The 19,737-nt window shown below is 39.7% G+C and overlaps 1 protein-coding gene across 1 annotated transcript in view; it reads right to left on the bottom strand.

Moving 5' to 3' along the window:
* Window positions 1-2,286: 2,286 nt before the first annotated feature.
* Window positions 2,287-19,737, bottom strand: part of SCAMP1 (secretory carrier membrane protein 1) — a 96,652-nt gene continuing 79,201 nt past the window's right edge. Inside the window, exon 9 of the mRNA XM_012766767.3 lies at window positions 2,287-5,057. Coding sequence (XP_012622221.1) covers window positions 4,893-5,057 — 165 coding nt within the window. The 3' untranslated portion in view covers window positions 2,287-4,892. The remainder of the gene's footprint in view (window positions 5,058-19,737) is intronic.

Here is a 19,737-nt window from a genome sequence, read left to right as displayed (position 1 = left end):
ATGCAAACCACAAAGTTAAATTGTAAATATAAACCCACAGGAAAGTTAAGAAAACTAGAGAACAGTCTTTCCCTATTTTCTTAGAATCTTTAATTAGAGAGATCTGCCTATATATAATCGAACAGATGAGTGGCAATACCTGGCTCAGAAAGTTTCTGTAGATTTCTTTCCAGCTCTCTATTCTCTTTCTATATACTGTGATAAACCTTTAAAATAAGGTTTAAAAATACCCACCAAAACAACAAGCATGCTATGTTATAAATGTGCCCTAAAATTCTAGTGGAAATACTTCACTTTCCATGATACTTAATCACTGAGATACAACTTTTTAGTTGAATAAAAAATTTTTTAAAACAACTTTAATGTTTTTTGTTTGTTTGGAGACACAGAGTTTCACTCTGTTGTCTAGAGTGCAGTGGTGTCATAACAGCTCACTACAACCTCAAACTCCTGGGCTCAAGTGATCCTCCTGCTTCAGCCTCCCAAAAGTAACTGGGACTACAGGCACATGGCACCACACTTGGCTAATTTTGCTATCTATCTATCTATCTATCTATCTATCTATCTATCTATCTATCTATCTATCTATCTATCTATCTATCTATCTATCATCTATCTATCTATCATCTATCTATCTATCATCTATCTATCTATCTATCATCTATCTATCTATCTATCATCTATCTATCTATCTATCTATCTATCTATCTATCTATCTATCTATCTATCTATCTTAGTAGAGACAGGGTCTCCCTTTGCTTAGGCTGGTCTTGAACTCCTGAGCTCAAGCAATTCTCCCACCTAATCCTCACAGAGTGCTAAGGATTACAGGCATGAGCCACCACGCCTGGCCCCAATTCTAATGTTTTAAAATATATTATTCTAGGCCGGGCGTGGTGGCTCACGCCTGTAATCCTAGCACTCTGGGAGGCCGAGGCTGGCGGATTGCTCAAGGTCAGGAGTTTGAAACCAGCCTGAGCAAGAGCGAGACCCCATCTCTACTATAAATAGAAAGAAATTAATTGGCCAACTAATATATATAGAAAAAAATTAGCTGGGCATGGTGGTGCATGCCTGTAGTCCCAGCTTCTCAGGAGGCTGAGGCAGGAGGATTGCTTGAGCCCAGGAGTTTGAGGTTGCTGTGAGCTAGGCTGACGCCACGGCACTCACTCTAGCCTGGACAACAAAGTGAGACTCTGTCTCAAAAAATAATAATAATAAAAATAAAATAAAATATATTATTCTACTCTAAATAAATTTATATTATCATACTTGACAATCTACCAAAGTAATAAGGTGTTTTCTATTTTTAACTGGCCTCAATTATTTTTAAATTAACTACTCTTATTTCACCTTTAAAGAGTTTTAAGTAAAAAATGAAAGGAAATACAGTAAAATGGTGTATGACAGTCATGGTAATTCTAAGCTATACATAAGCAGGAAAAAAATGCCCCAAATGCAACAAATTCTGTATATAAAGTCATGCTAACCACAGATTTTTACCAACAGATATAGAATTAGATATTAATGTACGTTTTTTCAGATAAGTAAAAAGCATTATGCTATTAAAAATGATTTATAGACCCTAATAAATATAACTTAACATAAATCCTCTTAAAATGCAAACCACACATTACCTCCACAAGAATTACAGAATTAAATATTTTCCTAGTAAATGAGGTATAAAACTCCAAACTCACATTTTTTAGATAACACTCAGAAAATAAAAAATATTGTTCCTATTTTAACATATATTTCTCAAAATAAGAGTCACTGTGAACATTATTTTAGATTATATTTTTACATCTTCTTTAGCTCACCAAGTGAAAACTTTAATAATACACAAAGGGGTACTTTCATCAGTACATAAAACAGCAATAGGTAGTAGCAAGGTAAGGAAACAGAACATAAGTTCAATTAAATCAATACAGTACTAGTACAGAAGCATCTATTTTTAACCCACAATGAAAAATCTGAGCCATAAAACAGGTTTTCCGTTTTAAACCTAACCTCTTGACATTCTGTATTTTGACCTTAAAGTGGTCAAAATATTTAATATGGATGAAGCTAACGTTCTACTACCTATAAAGGTCTAAAGCAACAGAAAAATTGTTTTATGTTGCTGAGAGTTTTTAACTAAGTCTTTTATATTATTTTGTTTAGTAAACAATAGAATTATACACAAATTTTTAAAACTCAAATGTGAAATTCTATATACCATAAACCCTCAACATAATTTCTGCCTCTGCATTGCTAATATAGTTCTTAAAATTATACAAACAAACATCCAGTAAACAGCATTTTATTTTATGACACTCTGTGATAATACAATAAATATACAAAACTTCCAACCCACTGAAAACATGCAACATTAGAGGGACAGATGGAGAGCATTTATATAGAACCATGACAGTCACCATGATGGCAGTGCAATATCACTGACAAAATATACAAACATCCTCAGATAAATAATCCAAGTCCCAAATTACAAATCACCGAGCAATGATTTTCCAGTGTTCAAACTTTTGGCTTGAAATAAAATAGCCAAGTTTAATATTGCAAACTGAAAAATGACATGATACCTACTATGTAAAGACCATTCATGACTGTAATTTTAGTATTAAATATAAAACACTAACAAAATGCCAGTCTTTGCAGAGTGAAAATGTAAGTATTTACTGATTATTGTTAAGAGAATAGTGAATATAAGAATTTAAAGCTCCTTTTCATAGCATTGCCATAATCTTAATGCACACGTTTTTTAAAAACATAGTTTTTTCTCTCAAGCATGTATTAACCCAAATAACTGGATTTTAAAACATTTTCTTCATCCACAGGAAAAAAAAATACTGTGGCTTATAATTTTTCTTTGCTATTTAATAGTGCTACCTTTGGGGATTTCTACATAATAGAGAGAAACAATCCAATTCTGAAGGAAAGTTATCTCAGTATTTGTCAAATGTCTCCAATATATCTTTTATTTGTAGTTTAATGGAAAACAAAAATGGGCTTGGGATATAAGTTAATGGTAGATTTAAGCGCTCTTGTATTTTGTGGTTCATGTTTTGAATGTGTGTAAAATCCACACTCAATAAAGCACATGATGAAATAGATTTTCAATATGACTACAGGCTCTGAAAAACTTGAACTGGCTTGGTTGGGTGAGAATGTAAGTGGAGATTATTACTGATCAGAAATATTCATAAAAACAGCTTTAAGTGCATATCTGTAGAATAAAAGAAATATATTCCCCGGTATATTTAATTTCAATAAGGTCCCAAATAAATCAAATGTAAACACCATCTGGATGAATCCATGTTACCTAGTGACATGCTGAGCTTCATAAATAGTGAGAATTTGGCATCCAACCCCCCGCATGAAACTTATTTTAACTCCAGATTTAGGGAGCATGGAAGCAATTTAACCATTTATGTCCATATGCCCATATTATTTTTTAAAAAAATAATTTACAGTCTCAAATAATATAATCCTTACTTAAAATCAAGTAATCACTGCCTACATTCTGCAATCTTAATCAGCTAAAGACTTTCAAAACACAATAGCATGACTTATAAATGTCTTTGAGTCATTTAATCAAATTTTAAAATCAATTCCTAGTTTGATCCCAAAATAAGAATGAAGTTCTGTGCTACATAATAATAACTGTAATGTGATTATCATAATTAATGCATTTAACTGTATTTGCATTTTTTTTGCTTAGTGCAAGTTAAATGTTTTATTTTTTCTATTGCTGAAAATTTTAGATGTATTCAGTCTGTCTCAAAAAGTGAAAGACTTAGGTGTATTAGGGATTCAAGTATATGAAAAACGCCAGGGTCTTTTTATTTTTAATGTTATTCAAGATGAGAGGCTAAAAGAAAAATCCCTTAAACACTGTATGTTCTTATTAGACAAGGGTTAAGCTAGTCTTTTAACCTCTATTAAAAAATTACACACACACACATCTCCAAAAGGAGCTGTCAAACACAATCTCAGTTCAATTAAAAAGAGTAGCCACAAGAATATACCAAAATTTCCATATAGTAAAATTTTACTATATGAATACCAAAAATTAAGGAAAAAAATGAATTATTACCACTACATTCTACTGCATCAGGTTAACTACCATCTGTGTTGGATAATGCACTGCATATTATATTAAATTCTCATATTGTACCCCAATAAATTCTAATTTAAAATAAACTATTACATAAAATCATTTCTATGATTCCATGAACTCCTGAATCCTACAACCATAAGCAGTATAGAGCCCCAAATACTGTTTTAAGAAATGTGGTACTCATGCAAGATCAGAGATTGTTATCAAAATATCAACTACTCTAAAAAAAAATAAAAAGAAGATAAAATTTACATTATCTACTACAAAATGCACACAGGCTCTTCACTGGTGACTGAAACTGCTAAAAAGCAAGCCAATTTAAAAATCCTTAAGTGTCTGTCTGTTGGCCTATTTCTTTCAATATAAATAGGGAAAAAAGAATGAAATATAGCTTCACTGTTCCAATGTGTAATCCTATCTCTAAAGATTCTTGAAAGAACTACTGCAGTTAGTATTAAATGCATTTTTAATCATAAGTACAATATTAATTTCAGTGTGTCACCACTGAAATAATTCACTGAACATCATCCCCCAAAAAATATGGGGAATATTTATTTAGCATGTAGTATTTTTTTTCTGCAAGGGGCACTGAAATATTAAGAAACTCTTAAGTAATAAGGAAGATTTTCTGATTTTAGCCCATGCACAAGTGAACAGGAAATATCCATGCTGTGTGTACTGTGTGTTTTGAACATAAAAATATCTGTAGAATATACAGTAACTGGAGAAAAAAGTACAGTCAAAAGGTAACAGTGTATTGTTTAACGATTCTCTAAATTTGGTTACCCTTGAAAGCATTCTGAGCTGCACTAGTTGCTGCAGTTGAAGCTGCATTTGCAGCTGCGGTCTGGACAGTTTTGTTGGACATTACACCTGTTGCAAATTCTTGTTGGGCCTTCTCAAAACTAGCACCTGTTGTGCGATATAGTCCATGTACCTAGAAACATACAAGAAGGAGAAGGTAAGTAGCATCTACACATTCATTTCCAGCAGCCTCTAAATTAATCTCAACATTACTCAGAGATAAAAAGACTAGTTGTAGTCATGACTCCTAAGATCAAAAAAATTAGCCATCACACTGGCAGACAATATTGTATTTAAATATTTTCTTAACACAGGTTTTTCCTTTTTTCTCCAAGAAGAAGAGATAATTATGCCAATTCAAACCAAAAATAATTTAAAGAACTTCTTAAACCAATTGCAAAAAGCTGTATTATCTTCTGTAGCAAATTAGTTAAGATATTACAACATTACAATAGAATGGCTTAAACACTGGAACAAGAGACAATCTGACTTTAATACATTAATTTACAATCCCTGAAAATTCAAAGAGAACAATACCTTGTCTTGTTCTATTTTAGCTAAATATACATCACTTCACTGACCCTATTGTAATCAAATGGTATCACTTTATCATTTAATGTACCAAACATTCCTTATGTCCTTCAACACATTGCTGTTACCCACTGTATATACAATTTACCTTTGTTTGGTCAAGTCCTAAAGAATGTACAAGAAGCACTTCTGTGAAGGCCTCCCCACACTGATTCATCACTCAAATCTTGGGGTTTATTTTCCAGAGTAGAGTTCAAAATTTTTCTATCAGCATATGTTTTTAAGCTGCATAATTAAACTATGAAGCTCATCAATATATAACATTAGTCACTCAATTTAACACAAATTTGACAAAGCAAAAGATAAAACAAATTAGAACAAACACTTACTACATACCCACAAACTTTGGAGATACAGGGAAGAGATAGATAAGCGAACCAGTAATTACACTGCACAGTGATTGGATCTAAATTAGAAGCTTGACTTAAATACAATCAAAGTAGGTTTGGGGAAGGGGCCAGTGCATCCAAGTCAGTTCTTTTTCCAAACCTGGATGGGAACTAGTAACTGTAGAGTGAACGTGGAATAAGAAAAAGTAGATGGCTCAAAGACACTCAAGTCAAACTTGGCTACCAGAAGTATTTTCAAGAAGATAGAGAATAGGGAGGATAGGTTGGTTTAGTGGGGAGGTGAGACAAGTTCTAAATAGTCATTCACTCCACAAATGTCTACTGAATACCTACTGTAGGCCTGTCACAGCAAGTAGGTGAAGATTTGGTTTGGAGCTCAGGTGAGGACTGGGATAAGACACAGACTTGGAAACCATGGGCCATGTGTTATGGACTGAATGTCTGTGCCCTTTGCCCAATTCTTATGTTAAAATCCTAACCCCCAATGTGTTAGTATTAGGAGGTGGGGGTCTTTGAGAGGTGATTAAGTCATGAGCATAAAGCCTTCATGAATAAGACTAGTGCTTTTATAAAAGAGACTCCCAGGCCAAGTGTGGTGGGGCACACCTATAGTTGCAGCTACTCTGGAGGCTGAGGCAGGAGGATAGCTTGAGGGCACGAAGGCACAACGATCATGCCTATGAATAGCCACTGCACTGCAGCTTGGGCAACAAAGCAAGACCCTGTCTCTAAAAAATAAAGAGACCCCAGAGAGCTCTTTCATCCCTTCCACCACTTGAGGACAGAGATGATAGCTAGCTATGAACCAGGAAGTTGTCTCCAAAAAGACACCAAATCTGTCCATGCCTTGATCTTGGACTTCCCAGCCTCTAGAACTGTAAGAAATAAATACTTGTTGTTCAAGCCACCCAATTTAGAGTATTTTTGTTATAGCAGCCCAAATGCTATATATACCATATAAATGGTAGCTAAAACATTGGCAAATATGAAATTATCTATGGAGAACATACAGAGTAGAAAGAGAAGAAAATGAAGTACAGAAACATATTATAACATCAATATTTAAAAGGCACCCACAATAAGGAGGAATGATTAGAAGAGGAATGGGAATAACCAGGGACTTCTCACTGAAGTCAAAGGAAGAAAGCATATTAAGGCATGAAAAACTGTCAGGGCACAAGATAAAAATAACCCAGACAGCACAAGTGCTTCTGACAAAGCAAATGCCATATTACTGTGCATCAAAATATAAAATGGGGGGGTGGGGTGGAGCAAGATGCCAGACGAATAACACCGCCAGACAGAGAGTCTCTGCAGAAAAGACAGATTCTAGCAGAAATTAGAGGAAAGAAGCAAGAAGACGAGCATACAGAGGACCAGGGCCAGAAGGAGGGGTACCTGAGACCCGGGGAGACTCCACGGGAGGAGGCTGCAGAGGACAACTAGAGGCTGAGACTACCGGAGCAGCCTGGAGACCAGCAGCAAGGGTAGGTGGATTTGCTGTTTCCCCTCCCCTGCATTTGGGACTGCTGGTGGGCTCCCCAGCGGGAGGAGAGACCTGCAGACATCAGCCCAGGGACAGCGGCCGCCAGCCGGCGGTGAGCCTGTAGCAGACGTGGCACCAGGTTCCCAACTTCCTCCGGGCACCTCCGTGTGCACAGACCCGAGCCGCGCGGCAGGAGCCATATTGCCTCCTCCTCCCCTCCGCCAACCCTACCCGCGGCTGCCCAGAGAGACAATACAGCCACCAGCCAGAGGCACCTCCAGGGAACGGGACCTTCCCTTTTGGGACCCTACAGCTGACTCAGGGGAACTCAGACTGTGAGCTCCCTACCCGCCCGCCCTCCCAGGTGCTGCTGGCATGGAGTTCCCAGGAGAACTGTGCAGACTCAGAGGCTGAGAGACATAGACCCAGCTTGGGCTCCCTGTGGGTGAATTGGGACCGGAAATCCTCTCCCTGGAGGGGATACAGTTTGAACTCTGGGACCCAGAGGTCGGACCTGCAGACCAGATCCGTGAACAGCCTACTGAGGTCTGTGTGCCTCCAGGGGCGGATCGGCGTCCTAGAGGGCAACGCTCCTCCCAGGAGGAAGCCGTGTTCCCAACCCAGGTGGCGTTCCTGTGCCAGGAACCTCCCCACCGGCATCACAGTACGGGGAGGCCTGGTGGCTTGTGTTCTGGCCTGCTGGCAGAGGCCCAGGATTAGCTGCGGAGTTGGGGAGGGTGGAAAGAAGCGAGGCCCGCTCCAGACTGCGGGTCTCAGACAGCCCCACCCCCACACGCAGACTTTCTGGCTGAGCGGGACCATTCCAGCCCCGCCCTGACAGCTTTCCCTGGAAGCAGAGAACGGAACTTTGACCCCTGCTAACTGCCTGAGGGCAGGCTTACCCAACCCAGCTCCGCCCAGAACAATAGCAGATAACAGGACACAAAATCAACAGCATAGCTTGTTCCTCCAAGCAAACGCCACCTACTGACAGGGACGGCATCTTGCACAGCCTTTCCACGGCACCCACTGACTCAATATACAGGGAGTGGTCCAATTTCACCCACAGACACCACCTAACGCCTCAGAAACTAAACAAGGTGTGTGAATACCCAAACAATAACTTAAGGAAAGAAACAACAACTGATCGACATGGGAAGAAATCAGCGCAAGAACACAGGAAATATGAAGAACCAAACAGAAAACACACCCCCAAAGAGGAGCACCAGCCCCCTAGAAATGGACACCAACCAAAATCAGGCAACCAATATGACAGAAGAGGAATTTCGTACGTGGATCATAAGAACACTCACCCAGCTGCAACAACAACTCAATAACCAACACAAAGAAACCACAAAAAGCCTCCAGGATATGGGAAAAGAAATAGACACAATGAAGAAAAGTGTAACCGAACTCCTGGAAATGAAGAATCAATTCAAGGAACTGCACAATACAGTGGAAAGTCTCAAGAACAGGGTAGATCAAACAGAAGAAAGAATCTCAGAGCTTGAAGATAACACCCTCCAATTAAATAAATCAGTCACAGAAATAGAGCAGAGAAACAAGAGAAAAGAGCAAAGCCTACAAGAGCTGTGGGATTATGTGAAGAAACCTAATGTGAGGGTCATAGGGTTACAAGAAGGGGAAGAAGACAACACTCAAGGGTTGGACAAGCTGTTTGAAGATATAATAGAGGAAAATTTCCCAGGCCTTGCTCAAAATCTTGATATACAAGTTCAAGAAGCTCAGAGGACCCCTGGGAGATTCAATGCAAACAGGAAGACTTCACGACATGCAATCATCAGACTGACCAAAGTATCAACTAAAGAGATCCTTCTAAGAGCTGTAAGACAAAAGAAGCAAGTAACATACAAGGGAAAGCCAATTCGAATAACATCAGACTTCTCTAATGAGACTCTACAAGCAAGGAGAGACTGGGGCCCCATTCTCACTCTTTTGAAACAAAACAATGCCCAGCCTAGAATATTATTCCCTGTAAAACTAAGCTTTGTATATGAAGGAGAAATAAAAACATTCTCAGACAAGCAAAGGCTCAGAGAATTCACCAAGACAAGACCAGCCCTACAAGAAGTACTTAACACAGCGTTACGCATGGAACATCATAATAATAACCCACGAATATAAAAACAACCCAAACCCAAAGATATTAAAGGCCAGATATTACAATGGCTCAAGACACAAATCATAGAAACAACATCCTACCCAACAGAATGAACAGTAATCTACCTTACCTATCAGTTCTCTCAATAAATGTGAATGGCTTAAACTCTCTACTCAAAAGACATAGGCTGGCTGAATGGATAAGAAAATACAGGCCAAGTATATGCTATCTTCAGGAAACACATCTAACCTGCAAGGATGCATATAGACTAAAAATAAAAGGGTGGCGATCAATATTCCAAGCAAATAGAAGCCAAAAGAAGGCTGGTGTGGCAGTTCTAATTTCAGATGATTTAGTTTTTACACCCACAAAAGTAGTGAAAGACAAAGAGGGTCATTATATAATGGTGAAGGGCACAGTTCAACAAGAAGAGATAACAATTTTAAATATATATGCACCCAACTTAGGTGCACCCAGATTCATAAAGCAAACCTTACTGGAGCTAAGCAAATGGATTAATAGCAACTCCATAATCGCTGGAGATTTCAACACCCCACTGACGGCACGAGACAGATCCTCCAAACAGAAAATTAATAAAGAAATAATGGACTTAAGGGGGCGGAGCAAGATGGCGGACGAATAACACCGCCAGACAGAGGGTCTCTACAGAAAAGACCAATTCTAGCAGAAACTAGAGGAAAGAAGCAAGAAGACGAGCATACAGCGGACAAGGGCCGGAAGGAGGGGTACCTGAGACCCCGGGAGACTCCACGGGAGGAGGCTGCGGAGGAGAACTGGAGGCTGAGACCACCGGAGCAGCCCGGAGACCAGCGGCAAGGGTAGGTGGAATTGCTGTTTCCCCTCCCCTGCATTCGGGACTGCTGGCGGGCTCCCCAGTGGGTGGAGAGACCTGCGGACATCAGCCCAGAGACTGCCACCGCTTGCCAACGGTGAGCCTGTAGCAGACGTGGCACCAGGTTCCCAACTTCCTCCGGGCACCTCCGTGTGCACGGACCCGAGCCGCGCGGCAGGCGCCATATTGCCTCCTCCTCCCCTCCGCCGACCCTACCCGCGGCTGCCCAGAGAGACAATACAGCCACCAGCCGGAGGCACCTCCAGGGAACGGGACCTTCCCGTTTGGGACCCCGCCCGCCCTCCCAGGTGCTGCTGGCACCGTGTTCCCAGGAAAACGGTGCCGACTCAGAGGCTGAGAGACATAGATCCAGCTTGGGCTCCCTGTGGGTGAATTAGGACCGGAAATCCTCTCCCTGGTGGGAATACAGTTTGAACTCTGGGACCCAGAGGTCGGACCTGCAGACCAGATCCCCTGCACCGAGGGCTAGCATTGCCCCGGGCACAGAAGGATTATACGCGAACAGCCTACTGAGGGCTGTGTGCCTCCAGGGGCGGATCGGCGTCCTAGAGGGCAACCCTCCTCCCAGGAGGAGGCCGTGCGCCCAACCCAGGTGGCGTTCCTGTGCAGGGAACCTCCCCGCCGGCACCACAGTCCGGGGAGGCCTGGTGGCTTGTGGTCTGGCCTGCTGGCAGAGGCCCAGGAGTAGCTGCAGAGTTGGGGAGGGTGGAAAGAAGCGAGGCCCGCTCCAGACTGCGGGTCTCAGACAGCCCCACCCCCACCTCCAGACTTTCTGGCTGAGCGGGACCATTCCAGCCCTGCCCTGACAGCTTTCCCTGTAAGCTGAGAACAGAACTTTGACCCCTGCTAACGGCCTGAGGGCAGGCTTACCCAACCCAGCTCCGCCCAGAACGAGAGCTGATAACAGGACTCAAAATCAACACCATAGCCTGTTCCTCCAAGCAAACGCCACCTACTGACAGGGGCGGCATCTTGCACAGCCTTTCCACGGCATCCACTGACTCAATATACAGGGAGTGGTCCAATTTCACCCACAGGCACCACCTAACGCCTCAGAAACTAAACAAGGTGTGTGAATACCCAAACAATAACCTAAGGAAAGAAACAACAACTGATCGACATGGGAAGAAGTCAGCGAAAGAACTCAGGAAATATGAAGAACCAAACGGAAAACACACCCCCAAGGAGGAGCACCAGCCCCCTAGAAACGGACACCGACCAAAATCAGGCAACCAATATGACAGAAAAGGAATTTCGTATGTGGATCATAAGAACACTCACCCAGCTGCAACAACAACTCAATAACCAACACCAAGAAAACACAAAAAACCTCCAAGAAATGGAACAAAGGTTCAACAAAGAGATTGACACAGTGAAGAAAACTTTAACCGAAGTCCTGGAGATGAAGAATCAACTCAGAGAACTACAAAATACTGTGGAAAGCCTCAAGAACAGGGTAGATCAAGCAGAAGAAAGAATCTCAGAGCTTGAAGATAACACCTTCCAATTAAATAAATCAGTCACAGAAATACAGCAGAGAAACAAGAGAAAAGACCAAAGCCTACAAGAGCTGTGGGATTATGTGAAAAAACCTAACGTGAGGGTCATAGGTTTAGCCGAAGGGGAGGAAGACAACACTCAAGGGCTGGACAAGCTTTTTGAAGATATAATAGAGGAAAATTTCCCAGGCCTTGCTCAAAATCTCGATATACAAGTTCAAGAAGCCCAGAGGACCCCTGGGAGATTCAATGCAAACAGGAAGACGTCACGTCATGCAGTCATCAGACTGACCAAAGTATCAACTAAAGAGGCCCTTCTAAGAGCTGTAAGACAAAAGAAGCAAGTGACATACAAGGGAAAGCCAATTCGAATAACATCAGACTTCTCTAATGAGACTTTACAAGCAAGGAGAGACTGGGGCCCCATTCTCACTCTTTTGAAACAAAACAATGCCCAGCCTAGAATATTATTCCCTGCAAAACTAAGCTTCATATATGAAGGAGAAATAAAAACATTCTCAGACAAGCAAAGGCTCAGAGAATTCACCAAGACAAGACCAGCCCTACAAGAAGTACTTAAAACAGCGTTACGCACGGAACATCATAATAATAATCCACGGATATAAAAACAACCAAAACCCAAAGATATTAAAGGCCAGATATTACAATGGCTCAAGACAGAAATCATAGCAACAACATCCAACCCAACAGAATGATCAGTAATCTACCTTACCTATCAGTTCTCTCAATAAATGTGAATGGCTTAAACTCTCCACTCAAGAGACATAGGCTGGCTGAATGGATAAGAAAATACAGGCCAAGTATATGCTGTCTTCAGGAAACACATTTAACCTGCAAGGATGCACATAGACTAAAAATAAAAGGGTGGAGATCAATATTCCAAGCAAATAGAAACCAAAAGAAGGCTGGTGTGGCAGTTCTAATTTCAGACGATTTAGTTTTTAAACCAACAAAAGTAGTAAAAGACAAAGAGGGTCATTATATAATGGTGAAGGGCACAGTCCAACAAGAGGAGATAACAATTTTAAATATATATGCACCCAACTTAGGTGCACCCAGATTCATAAAGCAAACCTTACTGGAGCTAAGCAAATGGATTAATAGCAACTCCATAATCGCCGGAGATTTCAACACCCCACTGACGGCACGAGACAGATCCTCCAAACAGAAAATTAATAAAGAAATAATGGACTTAAACAAAACTCTAGAACAATTGGGTCTGACAGACATCTACAGAACATTCTACCCAAAATCCACTGAATATACGTTCTTCTCATCAGCTCACGGGACATTCTCTAAGATTGACCATATCCTAGGACACAAAGAAAATCTCAAGAAATTTAAAAAAATAGAAATCATACCATGTACTTTCTCAGATCACAGTGGAATAAAACTAGAAATCAACCCTAACAGAAACTCACATTTCTACACAAAAACGTGGAAATTAAACAACCTCCTACTAAATGATTACTTCGTAAATGAAGAAATCAAGACGGAAATAAAAAACTTCTATGAAGAAAACGACAATGGAGAGACAAGTTATCAACTCCTCTGGGACACAGCTAAAGCAGTTCTGAGAGGAAAGTTTATCTCCATAAATGCCTATAACCAAAAGGCAAGAAGATCACAAATAGACAATCTAATGAAACGACTCAAAGAGCTGGAAAAAGAAGAACAGACCAACCCCAAACCCAGCAGAAGAAGTGAAATCAACAAGATCAAATCAGAACTAAACGAAATTGAAAACAGGAAAGCTATTCAGGAGATTAATAAAACAAAAAGTTGGTTCTTTGAAAAAATAAACAAAATTGACACGCCATTGGCTAAGCTAACGAAAAGCAGAAAAGAGAAATCTCTAATAAGCTCCATCAGGAATGAAAAAGGAGATATCACAACTGATCCCAAAGAGATACAAGATACAATTTATGAATACTACAAAAATCTTTATGCACACAAACTGGAAAATGTGGAGGAAATGGACAAATTTCTCGAAACACACAGCCTCCCTAGGCTCAACCAGGAAGAAATAGATTCCCTGAACAGACCAATCTCAACAGCTGAAATAGAAACAGCAATTAAAAATCTCCCTAAAAAGAAAAGTCCCGGTCCAGATGGCTTCACACCTGAATTTTACCATACTTACAAAGAAGAACTAGTACCTATCTTGCAGAAACTATTCCACAACATCGAGAAGAACGGAAACCTCCCCGACACCTTTTATGAAGCGAATATTACTCTGATACCAAAACCAGGAAAGGATGCAACAAAAAAAGAAAACTACAGACCAATATCCCTAATGAATATAGATGCAAAAATTTTCAACAAAATCTTAGCTAACCGAATCCAGACACTTATCAAAAAAATAATCCACCACGACCAAGTGGGCTTCATCCCAGGGATGCAGGGATGGTTCAACATACGTAAATCTATAAATGCAATTCACCACATCAACAGAAGCAAAAACAAAGACCACATGATTCTTTCAATAGATGCAGAAAAAGCTTTTGACAAAATTCAACACCCTTTCATGATACGAACACTTAAGAAAATAGGCATAGAAGGGACATACCTAAAAATGATACAAGCCATATATGACAGACCCGTAGCCAACATCATACTGAATGGGGAAAGACTGAAATCATTCCCACTTAGAACTGGAACCAGACAAGGCTGCCCACTATCTCCACTTCTATTCAACATAGTGCTGGAAGTCTTGGCTACAGCAATCAGACAGGAAAATGGAATCAAAGGTATCCAAATAGGGGCAGAAGAGATCAAACTTTCACTGTTTGCTGATGATATGATATTGTATCTAGAAAACCCCAAGGATTCAACCAAGAAACTCCTGGAACTGATCAATGAATTTAGTAAAGTCTCAGGATACAAAATTAATACACAGAAATCAGAGGCATTCATATACGCCAACAACAATCTAATCGAGAACCAAATCAAAGACTCAATTCCCTTCACAATAGCAACAAAGAAATTAAAGTACCTAGGAATATATTTAACCAAAGAGGTAAAAGACCTCTACAGGGAGAACTATGAAACACTGAGGAAGGAAATAGCAGAGGATGTAAACAGATGGAAATCCATACCATGCTTGTGGATCGGCAGACTCAATATCGTCAAAATGTCTATACTACCCAAACTGATCTACAGATTCAATGCAATACCTATTAAAATCCCATCAGCATTCTTCACAGATATAGAAAAAATAATTTTACGCTTCGTATGGAACCAAAGAAGACCCCGAATATCAAGAGCAATTCTAGGCAACAAAAACAAAATGGGAGGCATTAATATGCCAGATATTAAACTATACTACAAAGCTGTAGTAATTAAATCAATATGGTATTGGCACAAAAACAGGAATATTGACCAGTGGAACAGATGTGAGAATCCTGATATAAAACCATCCTCATATAGCCGTCTCATCTTTGACAAAGCAGACAAAAACATACGCTGGGGAAAAGAATCCCTCTTCAATAAATGGTGCTGGGAAAACTGGATAGCCACCTGTAGAAGGCTAAAACAGGACCCACACCTTTCACCTCTCACAAAAACCAACTCACGCTGGATAACAGACTTAAACCTAAGGTATGAAACTATTAGAACTCTAGAGGAAAAAGTTGGAAACACTCTCCTAGACATCGGCCTGGGCAAAGAGTTTATGAAGAAGTCCCCAAAGGCAATCACAGCAGCAACAAAAATAAATAAATGGGACATGATCAAACTACAAAGCTTCTGCACAGCCAAAGAAATAGTCATGAAAGTAAACAGACAACCTACAGAATGGGAGAAAATGTTTGCATCCTATGCATCCGATAAGGGACTGATAACTAGAATATACTTAGAACTCACGAAAATTAGGAAGAAAAAATCAAATAACCCCATTAAAAAGTGGGCAAAGGACTTGAACAGAAATTTTTCTAAAGAAGACAGAAGAATGGCCAACAAACATATGAAGAAATGCTCAACATCTCTAATCATCAGGGAAATGCAAATCAAAACCACAATGAGATATCACTTAACCCCAGTGAGAATGGCCTTTATCAAAAAATCTCCAAACAATAAATGCTGGCGTGGTTGCGGAGAGAGAGGAACACTCCTACACTGCTGGTGGGACTGCAAACTAGTTCAACCTCTGTGGAAAGCAATATGGAGATACCTTAAAGCGATACAAGTGAATCTACCATTTGATCCAGCAATCCCATTGCTGGGCATCTACCCAAATGATCCAGTGACACTCTACAAAAAAGACACCTGCACTCGAATGTTTATAGCAGCACAATTCATAATTGCAAGGCTGTGGAAACAGCCCAAGTGCCCATCAATCAAAGAATGGATTAATAAAATGTGGTATATGTACACCATGGAGTACTATTCAGCTCTAAGAAACAATGGTGATATAGCACACCTTATATTTTCCTGGTTAGAGCTGGAACCCATACTACTAAGTGAAGTATCCCAAGAATGGAAAAACAAGCACCAGATATATTCTCCAGCAAACTGGTATTAACTGAGTAGCACCTAAGTGGACACATAGGTGCTACAGTAATAGGGTATTGGGCAGGTGGGAGGGGGGAGGGGGGCGGGTATATACATACATAGTGAGTGAGATGTGCACCATCTGGGGGATGGTCATGATGGAGACTCAGACTTTTGGGGGGAGGGGGGAAATGGGCATTTATTGAAACCTTAAAATCTGTACCCCCATAATATGCCAAAATAAAAAAAAATAATTAAAAAAAAAAAAAAAAGAAATAATGGACTTAAACAAAACTCTAGAACAATTGGGTCTGACAGACATCTACAGAACATTCTACCCAAAATCCACTGAATATACGTTCTTCTCATCAGCTCACGGGACATTCTCTAAGACTGACCATATCCTAGGACACAAAGAAAATCTCAAGAAATTTAAAAAAATAGAAATCATACCCTGTACCTTCTCAGATCACAGTGGAATAAAACTAGAAATCAACCCTAACAGAAACTCACATTTCTACACAAAAACGTGGAAATTAAACAAGCTCCTACTAAATGACTACTTCGTAAATGAAGAAATCAAGACGGAAATAAAAAAGTTCTATGAAGAAAACGACAATGGAGAGACAAGTTATCAACTCCTCTGGGACACAGCTAAAGCAGTTCTGAGAGGAAAGTTTATCTCCATAAATGCCTATAACCAAAAGACAAGAAGATCACAAATAGACAATCTAATGAAACGACTCAAAGAGCTGGAAAAAGAAGAACAGACCAATCCCAAACCCAGCAGAAGAAGTGAAATAAACAAGATCAAATCAGAACTAAACGAAATTGAAAACAGGGAAGCTATTCAGGAGATTAATAAAACAAAAAGTTGGTTCTTTGAAAAAATAAACAAAATTGACACGCCATTGGCTAAGCTAACGAAAAGCAGAAAAGAGAAATCTCTAATAAGCTCCATCAGGAATAAAAAAGGAGATATCACAACTGATCCCAAAGAGATACAAGATACAATTTATGAATACTACAAAAATCTTTATGCACACAAACTGGAAAATGTGGAGGAAATAGACAAATTTCTAGAAACACACAGCCTCCCTAGGCTCAACCAGGAAGAAATAGATTCCCTGAACAGACCAATCTCAACAGCTGAAATAGAAACAGCAATTAAAAATCTCCCTAAAAAGAAAAGTCCCGGTCCAGATGGCTTCACACCTGAATTTTACCATACTTACAAAGAAGAACTTGTACCTATCTTGCAGAAACTATTCTACAACATCGAGAAGAACGAAAACCTCCCCGACAACTTTTATGAAGCGAATATTACTCTGATACCAAAACCAGGAAAGGATGCAACAAAAAAAGAAAACTACAGACCAATATCCCTAATGAATATAGATGCAAAAATTTTCAACAAAATCTTAGCTAACCGAATCCAGACACTTATCAAAAAAATAATCCACCATGACCAAGTGGGCTTCATCCCAGGGATGCAGGGATGGTTCAACATACGTAAATCTATAAATGCAATTCACCACATAAACAGAAGCAAAAACAAAGACCACATGATTCTTTCAATAGATGCAGAAAAAGCTTTTGACAAAATTCAACACCCTTTCATGATACGAACACTTAAGAAAATAGGCATAGAAGGGACATACCTAAAAATGATACAAGCCATATATGACAGACCCATAGTCAACATCATACTGAATGGGGAAAAATTGAAGTCATTCCCACTTAGAACTGGAACCAGACAAGGCTGCCCACTATCTCCACTTCTGTTCAACATAGTGCTGGAAGTCTTGGCTACAGCAATCAGACAGGAAAATGGAATCAAAGGTATCCAAATAGGGGCTGAAGAGATCAAACTTTCACTGTTTGCTGATGATATGATATTATATCTAGAAAACCCCAAAGATTCAACCAAGAAACTCCTGGAACTGATCAATGAATTTAGTAAAGTCTCAGGATACAAAATCAATACACAGAAATCAGAGGCGTTCATATACGCCAACAACAATCTAATTGAGAACCAAATCAAAGACTCAATTCCCTTCACAATAGCAACAAAGAAAATAAAGTACCTAGGAATTTACTTAACCAAGGACGTAAAAGACCTCTACAGGGAGAACTATGAAACACTGAGGAAGGAAATAGCAGAGGATGTAAACAGATGGAAATCCATACCATGCTCGTGGATCGGCAGACTCAATATCATCAAAATGTCTATACTACCCAAACTGATCTACAGATTCAATGCAATACCTATTAAAATCCCATCAGCATACTTCACAGATATAGAAAAAATAATTTTACGCTTCGTATGGAACCAAAGAAGACCCCGAATATCAAGAGCAATTCTAGGCAATAAAAACAAAATGGGAGGCATTAATATGCCAGATATCAAACTATACTACAAAGCTGTAGTAATTAAATCAATATGGTATTGGCACAAAAATAGGAATATTGACCAGTGGAACAGATATGAGAATCCTGATATAAAACCATCCTCATATAGCCATCTAATCTTTGACAAAGCAGACAAAAACATACGCTGGGGAAAAGAATCCCTCTTCAATAAATGGTGCTGGGAAAACTGGATAGCCACCTGTAGAAGGCTAAAACAGGACCCACACCTTTCACCTCTCACAAAAACCAACTCACGCTGGATAACAGACTTAAACCTAAGGTATGAAACTATTAGAACTCTAGAGGAAAAAGTTGGAAACACTCTCCTAGACATTGGCCTGGGCAAAGAGTTTATGAAGAAGTCCCCAAAGGCAATCACAGCAGCAACAAAAATAAATAAATGGGACATGATCAAACTACAAAGCTTCTGCACAGCCAAAGAAATAGTCATGAAAGTAAACAGACAACCTACAGAATGGGAGAAAATGTTTGCATCCTATGCATCCGATAAGGGACTGATAACTAGAATATACTTAGAACTCACGAAAATCAGCAAGAAAAAATCAAATAACCCCATTAAAAAGTGGGCAAAGGACTTGAACAGAAACTTTTCTAAAGAAGACAGAAGAATGGCCAACAAACATATGAAAAAATGCTCAACATCCCTAATCATCAGGGAAATGCAAATCAAAACCACAATGAGATATCACTTAACCCCAGTGAGAATGGCCTTTATCAAAAAATCTCCAAACAATAAATGCTGGAGTGGTTGCGGAGAGAGAGGAACACTCCTACACTGCTGGTGGGACTGCAAACTAGTTCAACCTCTGTGGAAAGCAATATGGAGATACCTTAAAGCGATACAAGTGAATCTACCATTTGATCCAGCAATCCCATTGCTGGGCATCTACCCAAATGATCCAATGACACTCTACAAAAAAGACACCTGCACTCGAATGTTTATAGC

This window comes from Microcebus murinus, chromosome 11 (genome assembly GCF_040939455.1).
Source record: "Microcebus murinus isolate Inina chromosome 11, M.murinus_Inina_mat1.0, whole genome shotgun sequence".
In the NCBI taxonomy this organism is placed as follows: Eukaryota; Metazoa; Chordata; class Mammalia; order Primates; family Cheirogaleidae; genus Microcebus; species Microcebus murinus.
Note: the sequence above shows the minus strand (reverse complement) of the source record. Positions and strands in the feature narration are given on the sequence as shown.